This window comes from Schistocerca cancellata, chromosome 4 (assembly GCF_023864275.1).
Source record: "Schistocerca cancellata isolate TAMUIC-IGC-003103 chromosome 4, iqSchCanc2.1, whole genome shotgun sequence".
In the NCBI taxonomy this organism is placed as follows: domain Eukaryota; kingdom Metazoa; phylum Arthropoda; class Insecta; order Orthoptera; family Acrididae; genus Schistocerca; species Schistocerca cancellata.
Window position 1 is genome coordinate 265,027,962 of NC_064629.1, and position 27,123 is coordinate 265,055,084.

General features: G+C 41.6%; 1 protein-coding gene across 1 annotated transcript in view; it reads right to left on the minus strand.

The window, feature by feature from the left end:
- The window catches only part of LOC126183264 (tubulin beta chain-like), a 120,082-nt gene that overhangs the window by 4,784 nt on the left and 88,175 nt on the right, over positions 1–27,123 (minus strand). Inside the window, exons 6-8 of the mRNA XM_049925087.1 lie at positions 26,745–26,997; positions 18,863–19,012; positions 1,826–1,978 (exon numbers count right to left, since the gene is read on the minus strand). Coding sequence (XP_049781044.1) covers positions 1,826–1,978; positions 18,863–19,012; positions 26,745–26,997 — 556 coding nt within the window. The remainder of the gene's footprint in view (positions 1–1,825; positions 1,979–18,862; positions 19,013–26,744; positions 26,998–27,123) is intronic.

Genomic DNA, 27,123 nt, shown 5'->3' on the forward strand with positions numbered 1-27,123 from the left:
GACACTTAGTAAAACAGTAACAAGCTTGCAATAATAATAGTTTAGGCAGTGAATATGGATTTGATAGCCACTAAGATGATTTTTCAGACACATTAAAGGCTCATTAATTTAACTTTGAACGTTTAATGCAATTTAATTCCGAACGTCAGGTCTTTTCTAAAAATATACAGATACTACCACTAAGCTTGAGTTATCCTACCTAGTCTGTTTTTTAATGGCGCTTTGAATCGACTGAACTAGCATGTATCAACACAGAGTGAAGTGAATGGGCATGAACAAGCCTATCTGCGTAGGTGGACAAATTTCTGCACCGAAACCAAGAAATAAAGACCTTCAGGCCGAACCATGATCTAAGTAGATGGATGACTGATACAAGAAACCGCCCAGTCGAAGCAGGTGACTTAATAAATGTTGCATCTGAGAACTACAGGACTTAACGAAATGTTTGAAAATTAAGTTTATTTTTGCAACAGGAAATTTGAGTCGCCAAGTCCCTCCGAGATGGATAGGGCAAAGAGGAAGTGTTGTAGGGTACTCGTTCCATCACCACATTTAATCCTTTTATGTTCAACCTTTTGGGTATTAGCAAGGAAACAATGTATACCGCAAGAATACAAACACTTATCTAAGAGGTCAAATCTAGCAAGCTTTCGATACTATTCCATTATAAAAAATACAATAGTTATGTCACTGTCTCAGCAGCAGTAATCTTAGCCGTAGTCTTATTTCAGCATGGTTTTAGTTTTGAATATATACCGCTACTTTACATCTTAACCCGTACAACACAAAAAACTTCACAGTTCTGTCCGATTTACACTGAAGGGCTTCAGTTCCAAAAAATGTACATTATTTTGTGACATCGTGGAGTTTTTCGAGGACACATACAAGTATGTATAGTAATTTGTTGCTCACGAATAACCGTATTTGCGAAAATGACGATGAGAGTGAAGGAAAATACCACGTGAATTACTTTTTTTTTGCAATAATGCTAACCCACACATACCAAATGTTGAAGTTACCTTATAAGACTTCTCAACACTTGCTGTTCAGACAACTAACTCGTTTTAGCTATAGTGAAACCACTGGTTGCAAGAATAGGGCTACATTTGCAACATCTGAGTATAGTTTCGTAGTTCGAGATACTAATTCTGTTTCGTGTTTTGTACAACTGGTTCATAATAATTATTACTAAAAATGAAATGAAATTATCGTATGGCATTGTTGGCCGGGAGGGCCCCATGCGGGAAAGTTCGGCCGCCGTATTGCAAGGTCTTTTTAGTTGACGCCACTTCGGCGACTTGCGAGTCAATGATGAGGGAGAGAAAGTCCCTGACCCCGCCGGGAATCGAACCCGGGAGCCCGTGCGCCGGAAGCGAGAACGCTACCCCAAGACCACGAGTTGCGGACATTATTATTACAACAAACTAGAGACAGAAGTAGCTACATGGTCAGTACACGGACCAGTCTGCGGAACTCAAACACGGATCAGATTCATTTGATTCTAGAACAGCTAGTTGGCAATGTCACTCATCAACGATATTCCTTCCTTCCTTCCTTCCTTCCTTCCTTCCTTCCTTCATTCATGCAGTGATGGCACATCTACCATATTTATTACGCTTAATGGAAAAGGCGTAGCACTAAATAAGGTAAGCCTATTTTCTGTGAACATTAAAACTGCCAAAAGGTTTCTTCGTTTTGACTTAATTGGCATTTAAGGCAGGAGTAAACAGGTAGCGTGTAGGTGGCAGTAACTTTATTTAAGGTTGTCAAAATCTGCTACATCGCCTCATTTCTTTTTTAGATTCACCAAACACCCGCTACTAACCTGGTACTGCTGGTACTCGCTGATCAAGTCGTCGACGTTGGAGGCTGCCTCTGCAAATTCCATCTCATCCATGCCTTCGCCTATGTACCAATGCAAGAAAGCCTTGCGTCGCAACATGGAAGCGAACTGCTCTGAAATACGCCGAAACAATTCCTGAAACAAGTTTGTATTCTTATCAGAATTGCCGCAGTTCACAAATGATCTGTTACACAGATCTATAGTATACTGTTCTGCTATCTTCTATGGTTGTGGCATCTGTTTCAGTAGCATGGATCATTACTTTTTCGTTTAGGCTGACGGCTCTCCAACGTAGCAACGTTCTTTTACCCGCAGTATGTTTTAATAGAGCAGCTAGAGACTTAAATTGTGAATTTATTATTTGACAATGTTCTAAATTTCCCATACTTGAGATGTTTGTTATTTCATTTTCGAAGAACACAACTGGACTATAGTTATCTACTTAAAAATCTTCTCTCTTTGTACTGATTCTATGAATGCTATCAATGTGTAACTCAAAAAGCAGGGAAAACTTCATGATATACAAGCTGTTCTGGGATTCCTGTTATAAGCTTCTAGGACTTTTAGAGGGGAGTGAGTACATAACATTCTGACAGTTTCTGTTCAGATGTTTAACGTGTCTACTTATCTGCGAGGAATTTAATTAGGAGTGACGCAGTACAATCGGAAAGGAAATATAGCTGAACATCCATTTATAATCCCAGTTGTTTGTATTGACACTTTAACATTACGTTTTTATATTATTCTAAAACAAAAAAGAACTCAGCGTACTGTACGCACAGGACAGTACTGATGCATAACAGCGGCTCGATATGGCGACCACAAACTTTGTTACAGATAGTTTACTTAGAAACCTGTTGTGGTTCACCCTCGCCATCCCACATGCCGTATCTTCAGTTTCTAGTGCAGCGGCCAGAACTCATAAGAGCAGATCTTCCTCTGTCTCTACAGGGGTCTCTTAAGTTATACTTTGCATGCGACTCAACAACTGGTAGCCCACATCATCCTGTCTACTCTATTGCATACCAGGAGAAGCAACTCAGACTTTACTTTCCCTCAGCAGACGTGGACGCCTTACACATGTAAACTGAAGCTGCCGTGAAAAGAAACGGTACGTTTCCGAACATGGGTTCCTATTCAAATTATTATGTTCTCGCTCCCGTCAACAAATCTTGGTAGTTTGTAAGGGGAATTTCGGAAACCCTGTATGTATTTTATTCCATTTTTAGAGTTGCGTGTTACTTACATTAATAATATCAATTTAATATATGACAACATATACACATGGTATGTGTAAATTGTGTCCGTAAGTGAATGACTGTTCCTGTCACCAACCCATTACAAGAAGCCCATATGAAAATGGGTCGAAAATGTACAAATTCCGAGAGGAATTCCCTGTTATGTAATGCACCTCAGACTTACATTTTTACTTGCATTCTTCGTTACAGGTGGTCTCGTCATTTCTTTTTAGCTTGTCTTTTGTTGTTTTGCGTATGTTAGTAACATCCATCACGTCACAAAAGATTTATTTGGTGGGAGAGACAAGCGACATGCACTACATATACGGCCTTGCGGATGGAAATGCTGCGGCAGCACTTCAGCTTCATACTTAAAGGTATCTCAAGAGGCAGTTACCATGTGTAAATACATTTACACAGTGCTTTTGAGAGAAAGGCACATTGGAAAGAAGGATTTGTAACATTGGCAGACCCCAAGACCTATGGAGCTGCGAGCTATTACGCGTTCATATTTTGGACAAAAGCCAATATACTGACTGATCGAAGGCAAGGAGTTACCTCACCTGTAACATTCAGCATCACAATCTCCTGTGAACGCATGACTTTCAGTGGGTGAAAGGCTTAAATCCCGAAAACGTCCATAGCAGACGATCTTTGTCAATGCACGTCGCGGCAGTGTGCTGTGTTCGTGCATTGTCAGTTGTTGGCACTGATAAGGCTGCTTTACAAGTGATGGGATTTTCAGTTATCGTAGCAATCACGTCTGTGCGTACGGAAACCCTAATGCAGTACATGACAACGGTAGCGATTCAGCCTCAGCGTGTAGGATGGAACCAGACATGAGTGTGTTGGTAGTTCTTACTTCATTCCGCATTATCTTACTAGATGAATTTAGCTACGTTTTCTCAGAAGTGCGGTGCTTCATACACTGAGCTGACAGAAGTCATGAGATACCTCTTAACATGACGGACCACCTGTTGGCCAGTGTAGAACAGTAGCGAGACGTGGCATGGACTCAGCACGTCGTTGGAAATCCCTCAGAAATAAAAGCCATGCTGCCTCTGTAGCCGTCCGTAATTGCGAAAGTATTGCCGGCGTAGGATTTTGTGCACGAACGGATTTCTCGATTACGTCCCAAACCATGTCTGATGGATGGCCAAATCATTCGATCGAACTGCCCAGAACGTTTTTCGAATCAGTCGCCAACAGTTGTGGCCTGGTGACATGGGCCATTGTCTTCCACGAAAATTCCGTCGTTGTTGGGAACAAGAAGGCCAGAAGGGGCGGGTGTGGGGACCAAAAGGGAGAATTGGTCCAAAGTATAGTCAAATTAACAAGGCAAAAACGTACCAAATAAAGGGACTCCTATTAAGCTCCTGTTACGATAGGAAAAGGAGGGCCGCGAGTCTATTCTCGTACCCGACACTCGGAATTTCGATACTAAACCACGCAGTGGTTCACGATGTCCCTCTTGCAGCGCCTGGTATTGTAGTTTGTTCATCTCTGTAACGCTTTTGCGGTAAGTGAAATATTCTGTGACTAAACGCTCCGCTCTCTACTATTAGTCCTACCTGGTAGGTGTTCCAGAGTGAGGAGCTGTACTGAAGAGTCAGTTGACCTAATGTTTTGTAAGCTAATTATTTCTTAGATGTCTCCTTGAGACCCTTCCCATGAATCTGTCCGACATCTGCTATTTTACGTGGTTATTTCACGTAAGGTCGCTCTGGACGTTTACTCTTAGATATCTTACGGTTGATACGACTTCTAAAAATTTGTCATCAGTGGGGTATTTCCACGCTAGTTTATTTCTGCGATGTGTGAGCAGTATGTTACATTTATTTACGTTCTGGGTGAACTGCATTTCTCTGCACTATTCATCAATCCTCTGCAAGTTCTTTTGCAAATAGCTACTACCTTCTTGCATTACTACTTTCTTGTAGGTAACTATCACCTGCAAATAATGTTGTGGAGCTTCTGTCATTTTCTGCTGTATCATCTAATATATTATTAAAAGTAATGGTTCTTTCAGACTCTCTTAGCGTTCTGCTGAAATTACTTTACATCTATTTTGTTAAATTAAGAGCAACGTGGTGTTTTCTCTGCAAGGAAGCCTTGAATGCAGTAGTAAATCTGGTACGATACTCTGGATACTCGATAAGCTCTTATTTTTTTCTCTGGACGACAGTTCGGGACGGTGTCAAATGCCTTCCTGAAGTCTAGGAACAAGGCATAAACCTGAGCACTATGGATCTCATGGAACGACAGATCGAGCAGAGTTTCACAAATCTCTTTGCGAAATTCATGTTGAGTTTTATGGCGATTTTCGTTCTTCAAAATGTCACAATACGAGAGCGTAAACCATGTTTCATAATTTTATAACAAATTGACATCAGTGGTATAGTCCTTTAACTATGTACCGAGCGAGGTGGTGCTATTGTTAGCACACTGGACACTCATTCGGGAGTTCTTTCTTTCTTTCTTTCTTTCAGATACATACTATTCTGTTCCGCTGTCACCTATCTCAGTATCTGCCATTTTCATGTTCGTATGCCAACTCTAAGCTTTTCAATAGTACCTTTCAGGTAGTGGAGCCATACCACGAAGCTGCAGTCCTTATGGAACAATTGGGAGGTAGCCTCGTGTTTGTAACTCAGACAACAGCTACCGCAGCCTCCCATATATGTATTCGGCTTGGATGTGCAATTCGAATCGGTGCAGAAATACCATGAAATATTGGGTACACATCGCAAATAGTAGTACGAGAGCCCAACTGTTTCAAGTTTGCACCGTTTAACAATTTTGGGAGCATCATCGAGTACTAGAAAGTACAGTCTTAGACAATAAAACTGACCGCCAGCCGGCCGCCACGTCGACTAAGCCCGAGTCGTTCACTTAAGGTGACCAATAAAACCGACCGCCTCTGACAAAGCTACGTCGGGCCATCTGTACAATATGGCAACGCTAAAAAGATGCGGAAGTTTCAGGAGAAAGTGTTGTGTATTTACGAGATACTCTGCGGTTGCGATAGCCCGTGGGCTAGTGGCAATCGTGCAGCCTTAACCAGTAATCGCGTGTTCGTGTCCAACTGTCTTTTTTTTTAAATACATTTCGGCCCTCGTCTAAAGTTACATCTGATTGAACATTGAAGATAATTCGCATCACATTCTACCCACTTGTAATAACAAATACTTTCAGAAACAATTACGCCCGACAGCTCGTGGTTGCGTCGCTATCAGTGCAGCTTATGCTCGAGCGTTTCCTCGTGATGCATCAACAACCGGCCACCGGCCAGACGCCACCCGCCGCCTGAAATCGGCCGCCGCCCAGTTGAACGCGGCGCCACGCTGTCGGTGTATCAACCGTCATTTTCGAATTTGAAGTTCTAGTTATCATCTTGCAGTTAAGCATTGGATTTTGCACACTTCAAAATCATGAACTACCGTTAAGCATTGTAAAATTAGGTCGCAAGTGGAAAGAGGTGTAACATCTGCAACACAAAACTTTTGGTATAACAGAGGGGTGAATGCAGAAGTGGCAGCTCGAAAGATTTGAACTGTATGTGGACCGAGTGCTTTTGGGGAAATATGCGCCAGAAAAAAATATTCTTGTTTCAACAAAGATCTTTCAAGCAGGATTGATTTTCCACATTAAGAAAGTCTCGACTACTGATAAAGTGATGGATTGCCATATAACCACCATTCGACATTTGCATTCAACAGGCAATCTTCAGAAGTTTGGTGTAGGAATCCTGCATGCTCCGATTCGAAACAACTGAAATCAACGAAGTAACTATTACTGCACTTTTGCTTGATCATTATCAGGTCGCTCATTGAGCATTCCTATGCAATACTTACTGGTGACGAGTTATGAAGTTCTTATCGTTAACTTCCTAACAAGAAATGAAAGGCTGAGCCCCCAAAAGACGTAAACTCGAGAAAAGAGTAGTGTGAACATAATACTTTCCATCTGGTAGCTCAAAAAGTGCATTTTGCACTAGGAATTCTTCCGCAAGGGTGTGTCCATCACAGCTGGAATTTGTTGCCAACAATGGACACCTTTCGGTCGTAGTGTAAGAAAATCGACCGACAAAACTACATCACGTGTGTTAATGCATGATAACACACACTGTTGATCTTAGGAACAAACCGGCCGAGGTGGCCGAGTGGTTCTTGGCGCTACAGTCTGGAGCCGCGCGACCGCTACGGTCGCAGGTTCGAATCCTGTCTCTGGCATGGATGTGTGTGTTGTCCTTAGGTTAGTTAGGCTTAAGTTGTTCTAAGTTCTTGGGGACTGATGACCTCAGAAGTTAAGTCCCATAGAGCCATTTGAACCATTTTTAGGAACAAAACTATCCAGGAGATTGATAGGGAAGTCATCTCTCGGGCAGTCGTCCCTCTGATTGTATACTCTTAAAATTTTACCTTTCCTGCCCTTGATCGATCAACCGTCAAAGGCAGTTCATTTCTAGACGAAAATGCTGTTCAGACTACACTGGTTTAGTGAAAATTTGCTGGAGCCTTGTCTTACGATTGTCTTATGGAGTTTCTCTGTCTGCTTGAAACTCTGGTACAAAAGAATGAAAAATATGGCTTTCAGCAAGCGTCTAAACGCGAACGAAAGCAGCTTGTAACTAGTAGGCAAGCATGTTACCTCGGAGCTGATTTTTTCCTCAAGTGGGTAGACATAATTTTGAGTTTGAATTGTTGACAAATATCAGACGTATTCTGTTGGTTTTAGTGTTTCTATGTGTAGAATTTTAATCAATGATTTTTCTATAGGTTTTTGCTGTCGCAAATTGAGCGTTGAAGTCTCGCATTAGCATTTTCACGTTTTCTTGGTGAATTTTGCTCGTGGTTTTTTCGAGTGTGTTCCAGATTTTTTGGGGTTTTTCTTATTTTCGATGTTGGTGGGGCCATGTGCATTGCAGAATATATATTTTTTATTGACGCTCTGGATGCGCATAGTGGTAAGTCGATTGTTAATGGGTGTGATTTCTTTGACAGAGTTGACGACGGATCTGTGTATGAGATATACCATGCCGAAGGTTTGTGAGCCTTTTGTTATCTTTTGCTGTGTTTTTCTCGTTAAGATGCGATAGTTTCCGTAATGCAAAATTTCATTATGAGTTAGTCATGTTTCATGAAGAGCAAGGATGAGAATTTTTTGTCGGTCGAATTCTTATGCGAGATATTTTCCTGCTTGGATCAGTGTATTGATATTTAGCATTCAAATGAATGTTTTCTGCTTGCAGGGAAGTTTACCAGAGATCTCACATATTCTCTGCAAGTTTAATTTATTTGCACAGTTCATGTTTGCTTGTATCTAAGCCTTTGAAACCAAATATATTCAGCCAAGCTCATTGAGCTAACAGACGGTGACCAGAGTACCGTCGATTTTTCACTCAGACGTGTGTGGATTTTGGGTTCAACGGCGATTTCCTCAGTACCATCCATATCTGGGACGCTTTCTCCTTTTCGCCACCTGGGGAGGCGCCTTTATTATTAATATTCTTTCTTTTCTCATACGTTATGTCTGGTCAAAAATGGAAAGTGACATGGACCTTGATCAAGCGTGGCCTCCTTTTAACTGTACGGTATATGTTACACTACATTTAGCAACTTTCGGGTAATTGAACATGTATCAATAATTACAGATTTCTGTAGTTGTATATACAAGTTTGGATGTAGCTGTATTGCGTTGATGTACTGGTTGATAGTGTGTGGTATGACTCCTGTAGTTGATAGTATAATTGGTATAATGTCAACTTTATCCTGATGCCACATGTCCTTGACTTCCTCAGCCAGTTGGATGTATTTTTAAATTTTTTCTCCTGTTTTCTTTTGTATATTTGTTGTATTGGGTATGGATATTTCGATTAGTTGTGTTAATTTCGTCTTTTTATTGGTGAGTATGATGTCAGGTTTGTTATGTGGTGTTGTTTTATCTGTTACAATCGTTCTGTTCCAGTATAATTTGTATTCATCATTCTCCAGTACATTTTGGGGTGCATACTTGTATGTGGGAACGTGTTGTTTTATAAGTTTATGTTGTAAGGCAAGCTGTTGATTTATTATTTTTGCTACATTGTCATGTCTTCTGGGGTATTCTGTATTTTCTAGTATTGTACACCCACTTGTGATGTGATCTACTGTTTCTATTTGTTGTTTGCAAAGTCTGCATTTATCTGTTGTGGTATTGGGGTCTTTAATAATATGCTTGCCTTAATATCTGGTGTTTGTTTGATCCTGTATTGCAATCATGAATCCTTCCATCTCACTGTATATATTGCCTTTTCTTAGCCATGTGTTGGATGTATCTTGGTCGATGTGTGGCTGTGTTAGATGATACGGGTGCTTGCCATGTAGAGTTTTCTTTTTCCAATTTACTTTCTTCGTATCTGTTGATGTTATGTGATCTAAAGGGTTGTAGCAGTGGTTACGAAATTGCAGTGGTTTAGCCGATGTATTTATATGAGTGAGTGCTTTGTGTATTTTGCTAGTTTCTGCTCGTTCTAGAAAGAATTTTCTTAAATTGTCTACCTGTCCATAATGTAAGTTTTTTTATGTCGATAAATCCCCTTCCTGCTTCCTTTCTGCTTAATATGAATCTTTCTGTTGCTGAATGTATGTGATGTATTCTATATTTGTGGCATTGTGATCGTGTAAGTGTATTGAGTGCTTCTAGGTCTGTGTTACTCCATTTCGCTACTCCAAATGAGTAGGTCAATATTGGTATAGCATAGGTATTTATAGATTTTGTCTTGTTTCTTGCTGTCAGTTCTGTTTTCAGTATTTTTGTTAGTCTTTGTCTATATATTTCTTTTAGTTCTTTAATATTTCTATGATCTATTCCTATTTTTTGTCTGTCTCCTAGATATGTATAGGCATCTGTTTTTTCCATCGCTTCTATGCAGTCGCTGTGGTTATCCAATATGTAGTCTTCTTGTTTAGTGTGTTTTCCCTTGAATATGCTACTTTTCTTCCATTTGTCTGTTCCAAAAGCCATATTTATATCATTGTTGAATACTTCTGTTACCTTTAGTAATTGGTTGAGTTGTTGATTTGTTGCTGTCAGTAGTTTTAGATCATCCATGTATAGCAAATGTGTGATTTTGTGTGGGTATGTTCCAGTAATATTATATCCGTAATTTGTATTATTTAGCATGTTGGATAGTGGGTTCAGAGCAAGACAGAACCAGAAAGGACTTAATGAGTCTCCTTGGTATATTCCACGCTTAATCTGTATTGGCTGTGATGTGATATTATTTGAATTTGTTTGGATATTAAGTGTGGTTTTCCAATTTTTCATTACTATGTTTGGGAACTGTATCAATTTAGGATCTACATTGTATATTTCCAATATTTGTAGTAACCATGAGTGGTGTACACTATCAAAAGCTTTTTGGTAATCAATGTATGCATAGTGTAGCGACCTTTATTTAGTTTTAGCTTGATATGTCACCTCTGCATCTATTATCAGTTGCTCTTTACATCCTCGTGCTCCTTTGCAACAGCCTTTTTGTTCTTCATTTATAATTTTGTTCTGTGTTGTATGTGTCATTAATTTATGTGTAATGACTGAAGTTAATATTTTGTATATTGTTGGTAGGCATGTTATGGGGCGATATTTAGCTGGGTTTGCTGTGTCTGCTTGATCTTTAGGTTTCAGATAAGTTATTCCATGTGTAAGTATCAGGTAATGTGTATGGGTCTGCAATGTAACTGTTAAATAATTTAGTTAGATGTGAATGTGTTGAGGTGAACTTCTTTAGCCAGTAATTTGCTATTTTATCATTTCCAGGGGCTTTCCAATTGTGCGTAGAATTAATTGCTCGGGTGACTTCATGTTGCAAAATTATCACTTCAGGCATTTGTGGTATCATCTTGTTTGAGTCTGTTTCTGCTTGTATCCACTGTGAATGCCTGTCATGTTGTACCGGGTTTGACCATATGTTGCTCCAGAAGTGTTCCATGTCTGTTATGTTTGGTGGATTGTCTATTTTAATGTGTGTGTTATCTATTGTTTGGTAAAATCTCTTTTGGTTTGTGTTGAATGTTTGGTTTTGTTTCCTTCTATTTTCACTTTTTTGTATCTTCTAAGTCGTTTGGCCAATGCTTGTAATTTTTGCTTCTTTTCATCTAATTGCTCCATCGCTTCTTGTGAGATTTTACCTAACCTTTTTCGTTTTTTTCTGACATTTCATTTCTTATAAATTGTGTTAGCTGTCCGATGTCTTTTCTCAGTTTTTCTATTCTGATCTGTAGCCTGTGTTGCCATGCTGGTTTTGTGGGTTTCTTCTGTGTGTTGGTTGGTTCTGATCTCTGCTTAGTGTGTATATTTAGTGTAGTGAGTGCTCCTATATACACCAGTAGTTTTAACTCTTCCATAGTTGTGTTTTTATTATTATTGTAATCAGCAAATTCAATATTGTGTGTCTTCCTACCACTGAAATAGATGTATATTGTTCGATTCAATATTTGCATCACATAAATATAGGTTATAATTACGTTACGTTGCTGCTAGTAGACATATTCCTCACTTTCTTAGACAGTTGCTACCTGTTACTCCAACAAAGGAATTTATGAGCGCAGCGTTGTTGCAATACAGACGTTCAAATTATCCGATTTCTGTAGTTTCAGTTCGATGCCAGATCGTTCTAATCGGATTCAGCCTGTCAGTCTTAATGTGGATTTCCGACTACGACTCTCATCACATGATTGATTCGATAAACCACATTCCTAATCGGACTATTGAATCTAGATTTCTTATCTATGACAGGGCATGCATTCTTAAACACTATGGAAAATACTAATACAATGTGCTTATTACAAATACCTTATTTAAATATATGAAGTAACGAGATAAGTTTATTTACAGGAGCAGAGCCCCATTCATCAGAGCAGAGCAGCGCAAGATTGATTTCAGGGCCAAGAGCGGAAAAAGCTTTTGCCGTTCGTCCCACGGTCAACCCGATAGAGAATATGTGGACAGAGGTAACGAAGTCATTGCTATGTGGACCTACAAATGTACGCGACCTGTGGTCGAATATAGGAAACGTATGGTGGGAAGTAAACCATCACGCTACACTATCGAGGACCTTAATGGAATCAATGCCCTGACGCCTTCGAGAAATCTTACGTAATAATTGTGGTTGGGTTGGTTACTGAAAGTATATTCGTCCACAAAACCCATGTGGACAATTGATTGATAATCGGGCAAGCTTTGCTTTGTCGCAGCTCTTTTGCGTACAAGTCCATTTACTTTAAGTCTCCTCCTCACAATTCTTACAATGCAAAGTAAATGGAAAATCTCACCCAGTGCCACCGCGATTTGTTTATGTTGGCTGAGCGTGGACACTGCAGCAGACGCTTCGCCGTAAACATAAAGAAATCACCTTGCTCTGGCCGCAGTGAGCGGACATCACTGCCTGCATGTTCTTATAGTAACCAGCGTGACAATCTACTCACAGATGCCATGAAGCAATTGGAACGGGTATCATGTCATTAGTCATCAGAATATTAACCAGTGAGTATATCTCCACTATTTGGATCCAAAGAAAATAGGAACCTTCTCCCAAAGTAATGTGAGGTGATATCAAAATTATCCAATACACAAAAATTAACTGCAGAGCTTTCATGCACGCAGTAGTAACACACTAGGAAAAATTATGTCTTAGAAGAGTATATTTAATTTCCTCCTCTCATATCAATGCCCTTGTTTTTGTATTAAGTGAGAAAATAAAAAACAAGTTTCTGAGAAGCGTATGTCATTTCCTCTTCTCATACAATAGCTTTTGTTCTAGTATGAAGTGTTCTGAAGCATAATATGGCACCAGAGTCTTATCGTAGACCCTATCGGAAACTCAAAAAGCAGGGAGCTCTCTATTTTTTATCCAACAGTGTTTCATACATTATTACCTCTCGCAGATTCTTATATAAGGATTTGTGGGCATCAAGTTCAACAGAATGAGCCTTATGTTACTGTGCTAATTACGATATGGAAAAAAAAATGCAACGAAGATGAGTTTCCCTAGAGCCATTAAGATATTTGCACATGTCTGTATTCAGAAATACTTTACAGAATTCATGCGGCAGACAACAACTGTGAGTGCACTTCAGACTTCATTCTTAAGTCGTCAGGAGACGGACGGAAACGTCAAACTAACGTCGCTTTCCTAGCCATATTCACTCCAAAATGATGTGTTATTAAGGTAGTTGAGTGTTCTAGGAACCACACTTTGATAATTCCCATATGAGTACTCCGATAGCCAAAAGATACCGTTAGTGTGAAACCATCGGGAACTACATTAATATCAAACTGCAACAACTTGAGACAATACGTGGACTCTTACTTCTCTGGGTGATCTCTTACTGTTATTTAGGATTCTCTCTGCCCTACGCGGAATACAAATGGAACTTCACATTCACGAGGGGCTTTACGCTATTCTTGACGAACATCAGCGACGAACATCACTGCGAGTAACAACTGCATGATAATGGTCTGGGTTGCAGTGGATGTATGGTGTTACTGCTTACAGTAACGTTAATGGTATCGCACTTAATCTAGCGCTGACTACCTACGTAAATAAAGATAGTATGGTGGCGTCGTCGCTTCTCTTTATTGGGAATCAGCTTGAGTAATCTGATTTAACGAATATAGTACTCCATTCACAGGCTGCTAATGATACAGTAAGTCTACAGAGAGAATCGTGCAGGTACTACATTAATTCTATAGTGAATTGTGTGACAAATATTACCATCAGCTATGCAACTGAAATGACTATGTTGCACTTGGTTAAGTGATCAGCTGCTTCCTGCTTCGACTGTTCGTAAATGCTTGTATTCTTACCATTCATTACTTGACTAAATATGCGCTACAATAATGGATGCCGCTGAAGTCCCGTTACATTGATGGCAAGACAAATGTTCGCAAATCACAGTATTGCCCCAAAAAACAATTTCATCTTAAATATCGAAGGACAGACCTCCACACTACACAGGACGTTGAAATACAGCAGCGGCGGCAGATGAAAACGCGTGACCGCAAGGGGTTCGAAACGGGATCTCCTGCTGACTAGGCAGAAGCGCTGACCATTGCACTATTGGGACACAACGTCCAAGATGCTTGCAGGACCTATCTATACACGCGCCTCGTCTGACGAAAATTCTCATCTTTGCCGCATACCACATACGCGGTACCCCCCCCTCCCCCCCAATCCATCAATTATGCCATTCGCCCGCAGCTACTCTGTATTCTGGCGAGGTTTCGGATGATGACGTGCGTCTAGCACTGAAAACTTTCGATGTCCCGTCGAGACCTGAATAATTATACAGTATGTTTCAGGAGAATAGTAAATATTGTAGGATGTGGTAGTACAGATAAATCGCAGAAAAATGCCATACAACATGTGTCCAATATTTATTGAGTACATACAGCTGGGGTCAATGCATTTTCGCTTCATATGTTGGTCCTTACAAGACCCCGTTGTCTACAATTCCTTGAAAATGAGATTCCAGCATTATTGGAAGAGGTTCATTTTGCTCCAAGAATGCTTATGTTCCTCCAGCATAACGGGGCTCCTGCACATTCTAGTCATCAGGAGACAATCCAAACCTAACATTTCCCGGAAGATGGATCAGTAGAGATGGCCACTTTCCTTGGCTACTGAGGTCCCCAGACCTTGTTTCTTTTGATTTTTGCCTGTGGGGATGGTTAAAAGGTGAAATCTACAAAGTAAAAGTTAACTCAAGAGCCGATTTGATCGTTCGGATTAAGAATAGTGCAGCCCTCCTAAAAGAACGCAAAGACGACCTCGGAAGAGCTACACTTGGTGCTATCAAGAGAAGTCAAAATTGGATTGAAGTCGGGGGAGAATTTTTTGAAAATGAACTTTGAACGTCCTCAATTGCCTTTGCTTTGAGTTTTTTAGGGTTACGTACTAACAGCTGTATCTCTGTACTCAATAAAAGTGGACACATTTGTATGGAATTCTTTTATGCAATTAGTCTATACCACCACCCGCTAAAATATCTACTATTCCTCCTGAAAAACCCTGCAAATGTACACACACACACACACACACACACACACACACACACACACACACACACACACACACTTCTATCTTCAGTGCTATTCGGAAAATGTTTGGCGACTCACTGATAAGGACGGACTGGAGCTGCATTAACCTATTCATTTCACTAGATATATTTGAAATTTTCTGAACCATTCATGTTTAATAAGTGACAGCGACAGGGTCTCTCTTCGTTTACTTTGTGGGAAACTTGCTCCTTTCTGTCCTAGCCTATACTACAGCAGTGAGTGATTGGTCACATTCTTGATACCACATTGGAAGTGTTATTGGAACTGTAGCCAAACATTCCAATCCCGCTGGAAAAGTATGTTTCAAGTCAGATGGTTTTGCTTCTCCTCCCATGTCATTGAAAACGATCACAACGAAATTAAGTATAGGAATCGTACGAAACCCTTGAGTTCATATTGTGGTGCTGTGCAGATGAAAAAGTAGTTTTTCACAATTATCAGATGACAGATGGAGTTTGTCAGATTCCACTAATTATGACTGCATTATTAATTGTTGGTTCACAGGCGCTTTCCTGCTGCTTATTGTAACTTTTTTTTAATGTTAGAGCTGGAAGAAAAGAAACATAAGATTTTCGCCATATGGAATATTCGAAATCACCTTAAGTCTTCACGTTTCGAGCAACGGGAGAATATACGCCAGAAAAGCTGACAAGAAGAAGTCAGGTCGTGCCTGTCTTCTGGCAGATGTGCCACTGACAGTGATCTCAATAACAATATTGTATAGCAAAGATACGTTGTCAACTCAAACACTGGAGAAGTTCCAAAATTGTGAGTCGCGTCTGGTGATTACGCTTTCAAGGTTTCGGTCCGATTAAGACAGTAAAACAAATAATCGTCGCAGTTATTTATGACGTTTCCTTTGCATTCAGTGCTTCGATGTATTACAGGTAATTCCACTCCAGCCCCTAAACCTAGCTACAGAAATGCTAATAAGACTCATTGAAATATTATGAGTATATTCCGGCCCTTGCGAGCCACAACTTTGAGATGAAGATATAGCCACTTCCGGTGTCACTCACAGAACGCATCAGCTGGTATCCTTCCTGAGAGTATAACTGAAACTTGGCAACAACGCAGAATATGTTTGGCAACCCTGTGACAGACGAGTTACTTCCGTGATGGCACAGAACTATCCCGCTAAATTCACTTGATATTATGCTGTCGTTTCAATTGAATCATGTTATTTTCTCTTGCGAAGTGATATATGGATATCAGTTAATGCTTTTGAGTCCACGAAAGTCGTTGGAAACGGGAAGTACAACTACTCTCGTCTCAAATGTTGCGACTTATCTGTCATAGCAGCTACCGTGCCGATAAGTAACTCACAGACGGCGCACCTTTTCGCTAGCTCCGAGGTAACGTGCTTGCCTGCCGATTACAAGCTGTTTTCGTTCGCCTTTCGAGTCTCACTGAAAGCCGTACTTTTAATTCTTTTGTGGCAGAGCTACAAGCAGGCAGATAGAAACTCATTATGGAAATCGTATGACAACGCTCGAGAAAATTTGTCTTGCTACTTTCAGTGCCCCTTAGTGTCACAGCGAAAACCTTATGGTACTGAAAAATTCGTAATGCCACTCTTATTTTCTGCCGACATTTTTTTGTTGCTGTGAAAACATAATTCTACCTATGATCCGCCGCATTTTCATAATATTTGAGTATGATACAAGACGAAGTAAATAGAGACCTTTTCGAAGTCAAAAGTCGGTAATATCCTATTAATTTGTGTTAAAATAGGCACAGTCTTCTTACAGGTATGTAATGCTTTATTAAGGTAGACTACCGTCGTGATGTTTCCGTAGTAAGTTGAATTTAATTTGTATTAGTGAAGTGAATACAGTTGTGTTCAATAAAGTAATGGAAAACCCAGTTATATCAGCAACAGTATAGCCTTTCACAGTATGACAACGTTGAAGTAGTTTCCAAATGCTTCGTCTGTAGAAACCTACTGGTTCTAACAAAGTTATTAAACCAGTGTAATTTAAAGAGCATTTTCATCTAGAAATGAATTGCCTTGACGGTTGATCGATGAAGAGCGGGAAAGGTAAAATTTTACGAGTATACGATGAGAGGGACAAGTGCCTGAGAGATGACTTCCCCATCGATACAAGTTCCTGAGAAATGACTGCCCTATTAATCTCCTGGATAGTTGTGTGTCTCAAATTAACAGAGTGCGTTATCATGCATTAGCACATGTAGTTATGTTTTGTCAGTCGATTTTCTTACACTGCCACCGAAAGGTGTCAATTGCTGGCAACAAATTCCAGCTGTGATGGACACACCCTTGGGGAAGAATTCGTAGAGCGAACTGCACTTTTGGAGCTACCAGATGGGAAGTATTATGTTCACACTACTCTTTTCTCGAGTTTACGTCTTTTGGGGGCTCAGCCTTTCATTTCTTGTTAGGAAGTTAACGATAAGAACTTCCTAACTCGTCACCAGTAACAGTATTGCATAGGAATGCTCAATGAGCGACCTGATAATGATCAAGCAAAAGTGCAGTAATAGTTACTTCGTTGATTTCAGTTGTTTCGAATCGGAGCATGCAGGATTCCTACACCAAACTTCTGAAGATTGGCTGTTGAATGCAAATGTCGTATGGTGGTTATATGGCAATCCATCACTTTATCAGTAGTCGAGACTTTCTTAATGTGGAAAATCAATCCTTAATGCTTAACGGTAGTTCATGATTTTGAAGTGTGCAAAATCCAATGCTTAACTGCAAGATGAGAACTAGAACTCCAAATTCGAAAATGGCGGTTGATACATACACCGAAAGCGTGGCGCCGCGTTCAACTGGGCGGCGACCGATTTCAGGCGGCGGGTGGCGTCTGACCGGTGGCCGGTTACTGATGCATCGCCAGGAAACGCTCGAGCATAAGCTGCATTGATAGCGACGCAACCACGAGCTGTCCTGCGGAATTGTTTCTGAAAGTATTTTTTTATTAGAAGTGGGCAGAATGTGATGCGAATTATCTTCGATGTTCATAACTTTAGACGACTAAGTTTAGAATGCACGACGATTACCACTAGCCCACGGGCTAACGCAACCGCAGAGTATCTCGTAAGTACACAACACTTTCTCCTGAAGCTTCCGCATCTTAAAGCGTTGCCATAGTGTGCAGATGGCCGGACTTAGCTTTGTCAGAGGCGGTCAGTTTTATTGGCCACCTGAAGTGAACGACTCGGACTTGGTCGATGTGGCGGCCGGCCGACCGGCCGTCAGTTTTTATGTCTATGTGCGTGTTAGAAACGTGAAATTGCTATAACCAGCAAATGACTTTATCCCGGGGGAGAGCATTATCTATCTGCTTTCTTCTGCCTACGTCCATACCCGTTGCCATACGAACTACTGTTACTGCGGGATTACCGGTATTATGAGGCCCTGTATGTACCGAAACAATATCTGACGTTGCGAGCACATTGCTGACTCGTTCGTATGCATCGAGCCTATGAGACGTTACTGTCAGAGGTATTCCAGTCTTAAGTAAGCGAGTAAAGTGGTGGGGCGGTTATATGACTTAAATGAAGCTGCCGTCCACCACGTTGCAGTGCGCTATAAGCGAATGGATTTCGCCCTTCGTTAACAATATTTGCACTCTTTTTATTTAATTTGGACCACATTGTGATCATTAGTTTTCAGCGTGCTTTGGACACACCGTTTTAGTTCTTTATTTTTTACCTGTATGGCCGTTGTATTGCCGATGAACGTAGAGGACATGCTGAGGCCCTTGGGCGGAATGTCGCACACGGCCGTCTTCACGTTGTTAGGGATCCACTCAGCGAAGTAGTTGCTGTTCTTGTTCTGCATGCTCAGAATCTGCTCGTCCACCTGTAAACAATTTCGGGTGCTTTCACTGGGACAACAGCATATGTTCTACATAAACTTGTGTTAATAGTGCCAATTTGGCAGAATAACAAGTCCATTATAATACTGACAAGACCACCTTAGAAGATAGTCTTCTTCGATTTCCTTCTTAAGTATAAAATTTTGAGATCAGTGACCAGGCACCAGTTTGCTACAGCAGTATGACGTAATTCGCACGAGAACTCCAAGCAAATCGCCTTTGAAGACCACAAGACTTCAGAGTGTCATTAAGATCAAAATATTTCAGGCTAATTAATATAGCTGCCGATAGCTTACCAGTCTCGTTATTTTTAAGACCTTGTTTATGATCTGGCTATCAGAAAATTTTACGTACTCTCAATAAAATTCTGAATTATTAAATGGAGATGTTCGTTAATAAATATCGAATTATTATTTTCGAATAAATTTTTTAAAAATCGCCTGAAAATGCTATGTCAGAATAAATTAAAATTTTGCGCAAAAAATGCGAAATAGCAAATAGAAAAAATATTTCTAGACTGGAAAGTAACTGCTGTAGAGACTTGATCGAACTCCAAGACATTTCGCAAATATGTATCTAATTTTGTTTCATACGTCAGTTGTTTGATGTGCACTAGAATATATGTAGGAGATATCTGAGCATTTACGTGTGCGCATCCTGTGTCGGGTTGTATGTCGCAAGTACAAATTACTGTCACTCGTGCTGTGGTTATCTGTACACGGTAAATGCCTCTTAACAGTTCACCTTGATGTAATTCGTCCATGCTGTATCAGCATTCAGTATAGGCCTTAATACCTAGTGAAAATGGAAGACAATAGGCTTTGAACAGCTTATGTACTGAGAAAATGCATCGATGATATTACGTTGACGAAAGTACAACCAGTACAGCAAGCCATAGCTGCAAAGGCAATTATTTAAAGCTGAATAGAAACAGTGGTTGAAGGTATCCTGAGAATTTAGGCTATCGAGAGAAATTTGGAAGTTCGTAGCGCTATACTTGCCGACTTTCTTGAACGATAGGTTGAAGAATGGCGAATCTACGTTTATAGCATTTGTTGATTTACAATGTTGACTGGAATAAACTTTTTTAAATTATGAAGGCAGCTCAGTTGAAAGATAGGAAGCGAAATGTTATTAATAACTTGCACAGAAATCAGACTGCAGTTGCTGAGAGAGAGAGAGAGAGAGAGAGAGAGAGAGAGAGAGAGAGAGAGAGAGAGAGAGAAGAAGAAGAAGAAGAAGAAGAAGAAGAAGAAGGTAGTCTATTCACAATATTTAATGCGCCCATTGAGCAAGTAGAGGAAATCAAGGAGAATTTTGGAGAGGCAATTAAAGTTGAAGGAGAAGAAATGAAAACATTTTCTGATGAGCCTGTAATTTTGTCAATTAAGGCTAGCGACTGAACGGCAGTTTGAACAGAATGCATAGTGCCTAGAAAGGGTAATTATAATATGATCATCAACAAAAGTGAAACAAAGGAAATGGTATAACCTCATTTAATGAAGTGACACTGAGGGAATAGGATTAAAAAAATGGGGTTTGCTATTTTGGCAGCTAAGTAACTGAGGATGGTTGAATTATAGATCATATAAAATACGAAATGGCTGTAGCAAGGAAAGCATTTCACAACGAAATTTGTCTACACCTAAAACCAATTTCAAAATTAGAAATTATTTCCATTTCCAGAAGATATTTGACGTGAGTTCAACCTGTAAAGGAAGTGACGTGTAAAGAACATAGCACGTTAACATGTTGACTCAGCATGTCTCTCATCAACGTTTCTTTCTTTTAGGCAAGTTAACTCTAATTTCGTTTCCCCCAATTTGATTAATTGCATTATTAGTTACTCGATCTATCCATATAATCTTCAGCATTCTTCTGTAGCGCCACATTCAGTACATTGACTGCCAAGAGGCCATTGGTGGGCGCGCTGTCAGCGGCCCTGGCACGCCAAATGTGGCCTTGTGGCAGTCAGCGTGTTTATGTGGTGCTACAGAAGATTGCTGAAGATTATATGGGTAGATCAAGTAACCAATAATGTACATTAATCAAATCGGGGGAAACGAAATTTCTTACTTGACTAAAAGAATCGGTTGATGGGACAAATAGTAATCCATCAACAAATTTTTAGTTTGATACAGGAGGGGGAAAAAAGGAGTGTAGAAGCTGTAGTGGAAGACCACGGAATAAAAAAAACTGCAGATTCACACTGATGTGGGTTGCAGTAATTATGCAGATAAGATATACTTGCAGGGGTTAGTCTAGCATGAAGAGCTGCATCATACCTGTATGTGCTGTTTCTACAAAATATTTTCGATTTAGCACTTTACAGATTCTTCTAAGATTCACTCACCATGTCATTCACACTGTCTTTGTCTATAGTACTTGAGATAGTTATCGCGCCTATTTTTACATCAAAAATACGACCATATACATTTGTTTGGTTGTCGGCTCATATGAAAGACATTTTGTGGTAGCTCTATACATGCATAATATTAAGGGTACAGGTGTCCCATGCACTTTAAAAATTTGATATTTGAATGACACTAAGTGGAAGCCGATTTTCAGTACTCCAGGTAAAGACAGTAGAAGTTCGCTGATCGTACTTGGCTGGTGGTCTGCTGTCTTCTTTGCTAGTATTGCAGGAGTTCATACCAGACAGACCCCTGGCTCCGATGAATCCATCCTCATACAGCGGGGGACGTTAGACAGTGGTTCGCCAGGAGTGGGAGGTAAGTTTTGTTGGCCATCCAGTAAATTAGCGATGTGATAGGAATAAACGTGATTCAGATCTAATCACAATTATCGTTAGTAAGTAACAGCTGATAAAGGTAGAGGTAAGACAGACTGACAATACGAGCGATGATTTAAACTATAATATACTTGTCTCAATCAGACCACATACTGGGACATTCGCCGTATGACCGGATTGCTGTTCTTTGAATATTTAATGAAATGCACTTCGCAATCGCGTTTGGGATACACACATGCTTCTGGGACAGCTAGACGTTAGAGATGGATTGGTAGATCTGCCTTTGTTACTTATTAACGAGGATAGAACTTTGATATAAGCGTAGAAACACTATTTTTAGGTGTTAGTTTTAGCCTTTTGGTTCCGCATTCACCCGAGTCACCAGTTACGTAAGCAAATCGTTATCAACAGAAACACAGCAAAAATGAAATATTTGCGCATCGTACAACACTCATTGGTAATTTTTCACTGGACTACGAAGGCCCCTGCCACACTTGTTTAATCTGTGTATGAGTAACGCAGTTTTATGTTCAGTGGAATCCATATCACCCTGTGCCAATCCGTTCCTAGAGGCCAAAACAGTTTTAATGAGCCAGTAGCTGTTGTCTGCCAAGAGAGCTGAAATGCTATTCTAAGTAGCAGCATCACGTTAAGAGCAGTAGATGATAGGGGAACGACGTTTCTCTCACCATCCTGGGAGATCTGGGAGATTAGTTTTCACATTAGCCGAGTTTGGGGGGTAGGGGTAGGGGGGAAGGTTTAGAGAAATCCATTAACTCGGCGATAGACAATTTTTTCGATTTACTATCGATACCACGAAAACTCTGCAGCATGTAACATATCATTGTGGAAAATCACATTAGGAACGCTTCGTGCAAAGCTTGTCGTTTGGTCTCTACAGCTTCCATGACTTAGCAGTTGCTATACAATGAAGCTGCAAATAGGAGCAGACAAAGTTTATTGCGCAATAGTGCGCCGACCTATCTAAATGCTGTTTACGATTATGACGATACAGCATTTTTGTTCATTTCAGTTTAAACTGGAACGATGGTTGTTGAGAATGTTGACTTCAAATTATGTTTATAGAATGTCCGGAAGCTATTTCAGCCTTTCGTCATTTGTAGTGGAATACAGAAACGCAACGACATTATACATATAGAATTTCATCAATTAATTCACATGGCCTCACGCAAATGGCAGCTACAATATGAAACGACACATTACTGACACTTCATGCCTCCGCATGTGTCACATTTTTAAGAGCATCATACACTCCTGGAAATGGAAAAAAGAACACATTGACACCGGTGTGTCAGACCCACCATACTTGCTCCGGACACTGCGAGAGGGCTGTACAAGCAACGATCACACGCACGGCACAGCGGGCACACCAGGAACCGCGGTGTTGGCCGTCGAATGGCGCTAGCTGCGCAGCATTTGTGCACCGCCGCCGTCAGTGTCAGCCAGTTTGCCGTGGCATACGGAGCTCCATCGCAGTCTTTAACACTGGTAGCATGCCGCGACAGCGTGGACGTGAACCGTATGTGCAGCTGACGGACTTTGAGCGAGGGCGTATAGTGGGCATGCGGGAGGCCGGGTGGACGTACCGCCGAATTGCTCAACACGTGGGGCGTGAGGTCTCCACAGTACATCGATGTTGTCGCCAATGGTCGGCGGAAGGTGCACGTGCCCGTCGACCTGGGACCGGACCGCAGCGACGCACGGATGCACGCCAAGACCGTAGGATCCTACGCAGTGCCGTAGGGGACCGCACCGCTACTTCCCAGCAAATTAGGGACACTGTTGCTCCTGGGGTATCGGCGAGGACCATTCGCAACCGTCTCCATGAAGCTGGGCTACGGTCCCACACACCGTTAGGCCGTCTTCCGCTCACGCCCCAACATCGTGCAGCCCGCCTCCAGTGGTGTCGCGACAGGCGTGAATGGAGGGACGAATGGAGACGTGTCGTCTTCAGCGATGAGAGTCGCTTCTGCCTTGGTGCCAATGATGGTCGTATGCGTGTTTGGCGCCGTGCAGGTGAGCGCCACAATCAGGACTGCATACGACCGAGGCACACAGGGCCAACACCCGGCATCATGGTGTGGGGAGCGATCTCCTACACTGGCCGTACACCACTGGTGATCGTCGAGGGGACACTGAATAGTGCACGGTACATCCAAACCGTCATCGAACCCATCGTTCTACCATTCCTATACCGGCAAGGGAACTTTCTGTTCCAACAGGACAATGCACGTCCGCATGTATCCCGTGCCACCCAACGTGCTCTAGAAGGTTTAAGTCAACTACCCTGGCCAGCAAGATCTCCGGATCTGTCCCCCATTGAGCACGTTTGGGACTGGATGAAGCGTCGTCTCACGCGGTCTGCACGTCCAGCACGAACGCTGGTCCAACTGAGGCGCCAGGTGGAAATGGCATGGCAAGCCGTTCCACAGGACTACATCCAGCATCTCTACGATCGTCTCCATGGGAGAATAGCAGCCTGCATTGCTGCGAAAGGTGGATATACACTGTACTAGTGCCGACATTGTGCATGCTCTGTTGCCTGTGTCTATGTGCCTGTGGTTCTGTCAGTGTGATCATGTGATGTATCTGACCCCAGGAATGTGTCAAAGTTTCCCCTTCCTGGGACAATGAATTCACGGTGTTCTTATTTCAATTTCCAGGAGTGTATGTACACATGTTCTATGGCCTATCTTCATTGGTGGATTTCACAGGTGTGAAAATGTGCCCACATTAAGCGAAAACGAGACTAGGTCAATTACTGGCAGGTTTGTTGGCAGTTGTTAATACATGAACTAATCTGACACGGTATTACTGGCGTCCTCAGTTTTGCTATGTTATACCACTTCAAATTACCACTTCCTTCCCTTAAATCTCATTAAGATTTAGAACACTGCACTGATAATTTGGCATCTTGCGTTAATTAATAACCTTGATGACTATATCGAATGTAATCTTGGTAGCTTGTAATATGACGATGAAAATGATACAGTGTTATTCGTAAGTACCTCCGTTTCAGAAGACGACACTGCAAAAACTACACAACATACAGAAAAATTTAAAGACGGCAAGTCTTTCGGTCCTGCCTTTCTTCCGCTTTAATTGTTCATTCAAGCAGACACATACATTTAAGGTACTTTCATTAGGTTAGGAAGCCTCTATGGTCAATGAGGCTACTAAAGAGAGTTGTCTGTGATTGTAACACTGAATTAATTGTTAGCTAGGTGCGTGAAGTTATTAGAGCTGGTAGAACTGAGCGCTTGCTTTGTCGGAAGCCATGGCTGTGGCAGATGAGGTTTACTGATTCCACTTCGGAGAACACTATGGGTCTTAAAAATAGGTATAGACAGAGTGAAGGGCGACTGGTCAGCACAGCGGAAGCAGAGGCAGCGGACATGGCTTAAGGCACTGGAGAGGTGATGGGGTTTGGGAGGTCCACTGCCTACGGCAAGCGGTGAGCCCAGAGCGCGCCACAGCGTATTGTTCCATAGGCCAGAGGCAGAACTCTTGACTGCTTTCGCCGAGCTGCAGAAAGCCGAGGCACTGAATTTCTCTTGGCCAAGGATATGTTCATTTCATCGTTTCTGCAGGGGTCCTCATGTTTCCACAGAACGTCCCTGCAAGACCGTTATCAGCTGGACCTGTGAAAACAGGTCGCCGAAATATCCGAAATGGGGCGGCTCTGCTGTACGCCTGACGCTGTGTCTCTCTGAGAGCTGTTGCGTTTTTCCGATGCCACTGTTTCCCGTGCACGCAAAATAGGTGTGTCGACGGACACCGATCGTGACGTCAGGAAACTTGACAGTGAACTCCTGTTCGATGCTTCGAGATGTGCTAGCATGGGGATATAGTTTTTCCCCAGCTTGTGGAAGAAGGCTGTACAGTACAAGGGGTGATGTGCAATTGGTGCAAGAGAGCACTACCATTTTCGATTGCTGGTTCTTAACGTTTTGGCACAATTCACACGTCGTGTTCGTGGACTTGCATAACGTTTGAGGAAGTGGGGGCTCAGTCTTCTGTCGTGGACGAGATTAGCAGAATTCCTTCGGGTGCCGTGGAGCAGAGAAGTCTAATCTTGTGTCATGTTGGAGGTAAGTGTCTTTGAGCTTTGACGAATGAGTCTGGGCGCGAAGTTGATCCGAACGAGGATATGGACGTCAATCGTTGAACACGATGCAGAGCCACGCTGGCCACTGAATTCGAAATTTCTCCATGTGCTTGATGAGCATTTCAGAGCACCAGCACAAGGAATCTTCAGAGTGAATTTCCCTCACTACATTACACGTTCACAGCAGCTGCAGTCGCTGTCTGATTTAAGCGTATTGTTAGTTTGCTCCATTCAACAGTTAACGATCATTGTCAATTTTATTACTTATAGCCAGATCGTACTACACATTTTTGAAGGCAGAAGTATAATCAATTTGCCACGCTCTGCTCAGCTCTGAATTTTACACCAGTACAGACTATTTTATGAATAAGAGCATAAATGTTAGTTGACATGTTCTGTTGAGCTATGTTCCAGAAACCGGAACTGCCAATTTTGTAAGTGATTTAGAAAGTTAATGCTAACAGTGACATCTTTTTAAGTTTGTGAATGAACGCCACCCATGGAAAATTGACCAGTCGAGGGAATATACGATTGACTTCTATCGTAGGAAGCTAGTAATTGCGCCAAGGGAATCCGACAGAGGTATACGTAAAAATGCCTGCAAACATAAGCACTTGCGTACACATGCCTTAACAGATAAGTACCAACGCAAAACGTGACGAGATGGTCGACGAAAACAACAGCAGCAGCAGCAGCAGCAGCAGCGTGTTTCACCTCTTTCTCAAAACAATCAAAGGCTGAAATATCTTTTCTGTTATCAACATGTCGGTTTAAATTTATGTTATTTGTCTCAACTTTTTAGGTTTACATACACTTAGAAGAGCCCGTAACTTACCTCCTTCACGGACATGCGGCCGCGGAAGATCGCGGCAACGGTGAGGTATCGCCCGTGCTTTGGATCACAGGCGGCCATCATGTTCTTGGCGTCAAACATTTGCTGTGTGAGCTCCGCCACGGTGAGCGCGCGGTATTGCTGTGAACCGCGTGATGTAAGCGGAGCGAAGCCCGGCATGAAGAAGTGCAGACGCGGGAAAGGAACCATGTTCACAGCAAGCTTACGCAGGTCCGCATTCAGCTGCCCAGGGAACCTGTACAAGTGACAACGATGTATCAATATGCCAAAGGAAAAACATCAATAGCGATAATCTTTATACATTTTTCCTATTTGTTGGCGTACCATCATTCTACTGTTTATATACTTTTACTAGACGAAT